The sequence below is a fragment of the Pristis pectinata genome, chromosome 20 (assembly GCF_009764475.1).
Source record: "Pristis pectinata isolate sPriPec2 chromosome 20, sPriPec2.1.pri, whole genome shotgun sequence".
In the NCBI taxonomy this organism is placed as follows: Eukaryota; Metazoa; Chordata; class Chondrichthyes; order Rhinopristiformes; family Pristidae; genus Pristis; species Pristis pectinata.
In genome coordinates, this window is record NC_067424.1 from 3,517,564 (window position 1) to 3,524,861 (window position 7,298).

The following is a 7,298-nucleotide window of genomic DNA, read 5'->3' on the forward strand; positions in this document are numbered from 1 at the left end:
AATTTTGTAAAATAATGTCACATTGGCCTTAGATCCTGCACCTTGCTGGATGTTGAATGGAGGCATAATTGTTCACCGTACACAATTCATGAACCAGAAGAAGCTGTATAAGTGGCTGTTGAGATGAAGATATGTATTTCTCAAGTGGTTTGAGCACAGCAATTTTGATTTATGCACTGATATTCAGGGGACTTTACGTATTTCCTGTGGCCCAGAGAGAGAGATGGGACTAACCTGAAATGACTCACACCAAGGGAACTTGGAATTTCTTCTTTTATCCCCATCCCCTGGTACATTACGTAAACCTTCACGAGGCAATACTCATGGAGAGAAACTGCACATTTCCACAATTTCAGGCGAATCTTTTTGTATTCAGTTGGCCTGCATTGTTTGTCCTTAATTACAATTTGAGCCAAGATTGCTTTCAAATGAGGATTGTTTTGAATAAGCCTGTGAACAATGTCTTCCAGGTTGAGTGGCTGAAGAAGAACAACTTTGGAGGAGCCATGGTGTGGGATCTTGCCCTGGATGACTTCTCTGGCGCCTTCTGTCACCAGGGACCCTACCCCCTCATTAACACTCTGCACACTGGCCTTGGGATTTCTGGAGGTAATTGTCAGAATCTGCAGCCGGATAGAAGTTTGCTCACACAAAAGGCAACCTTACCACTAATTCCTGGATTTCTTGGAGCTCCTGAACTTATTTCAATCTTGATGTTTTTAAAATAGCAGTAATTTGACTACTAAAATATTTCTGAATACTTATGCAAGAAAAGCTCCAAAGAGAATTCACTGTAAGGTACATGTACATATATCAGGGACTGAGGCTGCACAAAGTGAAATATCTGGCAGCATGTACAAACAGACAGAACATGTGTACCAGTGTGTTAGTTAAATGTACACTGCAAAAGAGGAATCTCACAAGACTGAAATCGATTTCTGTGGAGGGGAAAAGGAGGGGGGAGTTGATCAAGGTGCAAGGAATTATGGAGACTCACTTCCCTCAGCAGAATGGACAATAGGTAGGAGTTAAGAGTTAGAGGGAAGTTGAAAAGTGTTTTCACTTAACAGGTAATGGGAATCTAGAACTCAATGCCTTGAAATGGATAAACCTTGATCATTTCTTTCCACTCTGGGTCAAATGGCTGACTTATCTGTGTAACTTTCTGTCACGTTATGATCAAATTTTTAATTAGAAGGTGCAGTAACATCTGCCATAAATAAAATGAAAATTAAACCACATCTCAAAGCTTCCACTGAAAATTTAAACTCCATTCTCAGGGGCAGTAAGGTTTCCGTCAGTGAATCTCACTGAATTGAAATTCCGAAGTCAATTCACTGTTATATATGTTCCAAAGGAAGTTACCACCGAGTGAATCGATCACAGAAAATCACAGAAGGAGACCATTCGGCCCCTCAATGCCATTGCCTTCCTCTTTTCCTGCAGGTTATTCTCCCTCAAGTGCCCGTCCAATTCCCCATTGAAAGTCCTAATTGGATCGATTTCCACTACCCCGACAACCAGGGCTATAAAAACAACTCTTGCCTTCCCCCTTGTACCATTTGCCCAGAAGTTATTATCAGTGCCCCCGCCCCATCCTTGAACTACCAGTTAATGCTAATCACTTCGTTCTAACCAGTTCTGATCACTTCCCCTGGCATGGTGTAAAGTTGACGTCCATTTTGAATTGGGCGATGAATTAACAAAGTTTGTTTCTTTCCAGCTTGCGTTCCATCCAAGACAACGTTGGCACCAGCAGTTCCTCCCACACATGCCCCAAGTGGTGGTGGCGGTAGTGGTGGCAGTAGTGGTGGCAGTGGGTTCTGCGCTGGCAAGGCCAATGGTATCTACGTTGATCCCAAAAACAAGAACACCTTTTTCCAGTGTGTCAATGGAAGGACCTATGAGAAGCATTGTGCCGCTGGATTAGTCTTTGATCCTGCCTGTGACTGTTGCAGCTGGCCTTGAAGAGAAGGTGAGCATGCTTACCAACCTAGCGCTCTATACCGGGTGGGGAGTAGAGTCATACAGCATGGAAACAGGCCCTTTGGCCCAACAGTTCAATGCTGAGCCTTTTTGTCCTTCTACGCTGTTATGTTGGATTAGATATTGAGATAGAATAAAATCATAAGATTATGCCTCTTATAAGATTATGAGAGACATGGATAGAGTAGGCAGCCAGTATCATTTTCCCAGGGTTGAAATGTCTAACACTAGACACTTAAGGTGACAGGGGGAAAGTTCAGAGGAGATGTGCGGGGCAAGTGCTTTACACAGAGAGAGGTGGGTGCCCGGAACGGGCTGCGAGAGGTGGTGGTGGAGGCAGATACAATAGAGGTGTTCAAGAGGCTCTTAGATAGGCACATAGACATGCAGAGAACAGAGGGATATGGACATTGTGTAGGCAGGCAGGATTAGTTTAGTTGGGCATTTAATTACTAGTTTAATTAGTTCGGCACAACATGATGGGCCGAAGGGCCTGTTCCTGTGCTGTACTGTTCTATGTTCAGGTCATAGAGTAATACAGCACAGAAACAGGCCCTTCGGCCCAAATGGTCCATGCTGACCAAGATGCCCATCCAAGCTAGTCCCATTTGCCCGCACTTGGCCCATGTCCGTCTGAGCCTTTCCTACCATTGGTGTGACTGGGTGCCCCAAACAGACATTGGACAAAATTGGTACAGCAGCAACTGGTAGAGCCACTGCTTCACAGCTCCAGTGACCTGTGTTCAATCCTGACCTCCAGCACTGTCTGTGTGTGGCGTTTGCACGTTCTCCCTGTGACCGCGTGGGTTTCCTCTCACATCCCAAAGTGAATTGCCCCCTGTGTGTAGATGAGTGGTAGAATCTGGGATTTCAGGTCTCTCTCCCTCCTTCTGATAAGGCAAAGAGTGGGAATAAAGGGGGCCTTTTCTGGTTGGCTGCCCGTGACCGGTGGTGTCCCTCAGGGGTCGATGTTGCGTCTGCTACTTGTCACATTGTATGTTAATGATCTGGATGACAGAATTTATGGCTTTGTGGCCAAGTTTGCGGATGATACAAAGATAGGTGGAGGGACAGGTAGTGTTGAAGAAGCAGGGAGTCTGCAGGATGACTTGGACAGGTTGGGAGAATGGGCAAAGAAGTGGCAGATGGAACACAGCGTAGGGAAGTGTACGGTCATGCACTTTGGTAGAAGGAATAAAAGTGCAGACTATTTCTAAACGGGGAGCAAATTCAGAAATCGGAGATGCAAAGGGACTTGGGAGCCCTAGTGCAGGATTCCCTAAAGCTTGTAGGTTGAGTCGGTAGTAAGGAAGGCAAATGCAATGTTAGCATTCATTCGAGAGGACTAGAATATAAAAGCAGGGATGTGATGCTGAGGCTTTACAAGGGGTTGGTCAGACCACATTTGGAGTATTGTGAGCAGTTTTGGGTAAGAAAGGATGTGCTGGCATTGGAGATGGTCCAGAGGAGGTTTACAAGAATGATCCTAGGAATGAAAGGGTTAACGTATGAGGAGCATTTGATGGCTCAGGGTCTGTACTCACTGGGATTTAGAAGGATGAGGGGAATCTCATTGAAAGCTACCAAATATTGAAAAGCCTGGATAGAGTGGATGCGGAGAGGATGTTTCCAGTAGTGGGAGAGTCTAGGACCAGAGGGCACAGCCTCAGAATAGAAGGATGTCCCTTTACAATAGAGATGAGGAGGAATTTCTTTAGCCAGAGGGCGGTGAATCTGTGGAATTCATTGCCACAGACGGCTGTGGAGGCCAAGTCATTGGGTGTATTTAAAGTAGAGGTTGATAGGTGCTTGATTAGTAAGGGTGTCAAATGTTACGGGGAGAAGGCAGGAGTTGAGAGGGAAAAATAAATCAGCCATGATGGAATGGTGGAGCAGACTCGATGGGCTGAATGGCCTAATTCTGATCCTATGTCTTATGGTCATATCAATTCCAAAGGAACGAAGTCCAAGGACAAAGGAAAGACAAAACAAAAATTCATGCTTGCACTTTACTTCCTTCCGAACCTTCACAAATAAATGGAAAACTTAGAAACAGTGCAGTGGAGGTAGACAAATAAAGTGCAAGGTCCACCACGAGGTAGGTTGAGAGATTAAGAGTGTATCTTTATCGTACATGAGGTCCATTCGAGAGTCTGATAACAGTGGGATAGAAACTGTCCTTGAGCCTGGTGGAACGTGTTCTCAAGCTTTTGTATTTTCTGCCTGATGGGAGAGGGGAGGAGAGAGAATGGCCGGGGGTGGGAGGGGTCCTGAATTATGTTGGCTCCTTTTCCAAGGCAGTATGCTGGGGCTTCGGGGAGTGTGCAGCTTCACACTGTGGTTTCGGGAACCTCTGCAGTGACAAACCTCACACAGTTACTGAGTGTCATTTCAGGCCAAGACGCTGTTATGATTTTTCAGAAAGTGATTCAAAGTAAAGTTTTTGGACTTTTTGAGGAAGTTTAACTCAGACCCCTTGGGCGACGGAGGTGAAGAAATCACTTAAACTTTTAAAAAATATGTACTTTAAACATTAATTTTGATGCCACTGATCAGATATTAAAAGATACTTTTTGGACAAGAGAACTGTAAGATGCTCTTTCTGTTCCAGTGCCTTTATCTTCGCTTGACAACAATATCGACATGACACTGCCTCATCGACTGCCTCACCTGAAGGTTATTGTTGCAGTTAAAACAATAAAATAACTCCATTATTTCAAGCAGATAAACGGTGTACCTTGTGTTTGTTTATCAGTTCAATTCAACAGTGTCAGCTGTGAGGAATTCCCCTGCATACTTTCACTGCTGACGTCACAGTGCTATGTTGAAGTTTATCTTTCGAGCCTTTGAACAAAGTTTAACCACAGCAGTCTGATATTCCTGGGATTCCTGAATTTCACCAGGAAAACCTGCTGGGGTTTGTCACAGGAGGGAAACTAAACGTTGAGATCCTGCTTTCATGGAGCATAGAACTGTACAGCACAGTAACAGGCCCTTCGGCCCACCATGTCTGTGCTGAGCATGATACCAAATTAAACTAAATTTTTGCCTGCACGTGATCCAGATCCGTGTATTCCCTGCCTATTCATGTGTCTGTCTAAATGCCTCTTAAATCTTTATATTGTATCTTCTCCCACCAAGTACCTACCACTCTCTGTGTAAAAAAACCTGCCTCTTAAAACATTCTCCCTCTCACCTTAAAGCTATTTCCTCTAGTATTTGACATTTCCACCCTGGGAAATAGATTCTGACTGTCTACCTTATCTGTGCCTCTCATAATTTTATAAATTTATACCAGGTCATCCCTCAGCCTCCAACGCTCTAGGGAAAACAATTTGTCTGTCCTAAAAATCTCCTTTATATAATCTTCAATCCATTTTCACATTGAAAAGAGATGTCATATATTGATTGCAACTTGTAGAATACACTGACACGGGAATAAATACTGGGGAGACTGGGGTGAGAGAGGTGGGTTTTAATTATCAGAGAGTTTGTGATGGGAAACCTCTGGTTCCTGATGGTTTTCCACCAGTCTGCTACAGATTATGGCTAGGTTATGTTTTAATCGCCTCCTCTGTCTGTACAGGAGTTGGACACATGCTGTGGGGGATCCCGCTGAGTTGTCTTGCCCTGCTCCTTGGAAGTTGGCATTTGGTAATTAGTTTATTATTGTCACATGCACTGAGATACAGTGAAAAACTTTTGTCTGCGTGCATCCAGACAGATCATTCCAGACATAAGGACATCGAGGTAGTACAAAAGAAAAAAAATCAAAATGCAGATTATAGTGTTACAGTTACAGAGAGAGTGCAGTGCAGTCAGACAAATAAAGTGCAAGGGCCATGATGAGGTAGGTTGAGAGATCAGGAGTTCGTCTTTATCGTATAAGAAGTCAGTTCAAGAGTCTGATAACAGTGGGATAGAAGCTGTTCTTGAGCCTGGTGAATCAGAATGAGATTGGGAATCAGAATCGAGTTTATTATCACTGACTTGTATGATGTGAAATGTGTTGTTTTGTGGCAGCAGTACAGTGCAAAGACATAAACATCTATAAATTACTAAAATAAATAATTAGTGCAACAAAAAGGAATAATAAGGTAGAGTGTATGGGTTCGTGGATTGTTCAGAAATCTGATGGTGGAGGGGAAGAAGCTGTTCCTGAATCGCTGAGTGTGGGTCTTCGGGTGGTGGTATGTGTCCTCAAGCTTTTGTACCTTCTGCCTGACAGTAGGAGGGAGAAGAGAGAGTGACCGGGGTGGGAGAGATCTTTGATTATGTCAGCTGTTTTACCAAGGCAGCTGGAAGTGTAGACAGAATCCATGGAGGGGAGGCTGGTCTCTGTGATGGACTGGGCTGTGTCCATGACTCTCATCAATTTCCTGTGTTCTTAGGCAGAGCAGTTGTCATACCAAGGTGTGTAGGGGCAGAGAACTGTGTGGGAGAAAAGTACAGAATCCCAAATAAAACCAGCAGAAAGCAGTGAGTCTTGTTTTCTCTTGTTTCCCATTTTGTATTCTTCTTGTGGCGGGTGAAGGATCCAGATGGTTGCTGCATCCAGATGCTGGTTATTAAAGCCCACAGAAATCAAGCTCTTTATTACTGCCGTTACCTGTTTCCACCAACAGATAATGCAAACATTCGCTTTTAAATAAAAACAGAAAATGCTGGAAATACTCAGCAGGTCAGGCAGCATCTGTGGGAAGAGAAACAGAGTTATAATTTCAGAACATCTGGATTTTCCCTTCACGTTTGGGAGCGAGCCTATCCCTCATCATCTCACAGAACTGGGAAAGAAAGAAAACAAGTAAGTTTTAAGTTGCAGAGGGATGGATAGGGCAAAGGAAATCTCTCCGATCTTCCCCGCCACTGATCTTGTAGGGCTCACCATTGGCTGGAAATTTAACTGGAGTGGCAGATAAAAGCTGGAGCTGCAGTGATGGTTAAAGGCTGCATAATCTGCTTTGAGCTGTTTACCTTGTGCGTCTCCGTGACTTTCCAAAGTCTTGCTCCAACCTCCAAGACACGTCAACAGTTCAGTGAAATATTGTTCAAATGGTTACGTGTAGCATCAGGAATGCTCCAAAAACTCACGACTTTTCAAGTCAATCAGTTTACTGGCATTTTCAAGTCAATCAGTTTACTGACATGCAAGTCAACAGCAATTCCCTTCATCATCATGGTAACAAGGTACAGCATCTACAAGATTTATTGCTGCAGTTTCACTAGGGCTCATTGACAGCACTTCCCAGAACCATGAGGTCTTTGAACTTTGAAGGACAATGTGGCAGGCTCTTATAAACATGTGGGACTCA

General features: G+C 44.0%; 1 protein-coding gene across 3 annotated transcripts in view; it reads left to right on the plus strand.

The window, feature by feature from the left end:
• Positions 1-4,712, plus strand: part of LOC127580756 (acidic mammalian chitinase-like) — a 28,336-nt gene extending 23,624 nt beyond the window's left edge. For all 3 annotated transcript variants that reach the window (XM_052034578.1, XM_052034579.1, XM_052034580.1), the window contains 3 exons: positions 471-609; positions 1,724-1,975; positions 4,598-4,712. In XM_052034578.1, the coding sequence (XP_051890538.1) occupies positions 471-609; positions 1,724-1,968 (384 nt within the window). In that variant the 3' untranslated portion in view covers positions 1,969-1,975; positions 4,598-4,712. The remainder of the gene's footprint in view (positions 1-470; positions 610-1,723; positions 1,976-4,597) is intronic.
• Positions 4,713-7,298: the final 2,586 nt, after the last annotated feature.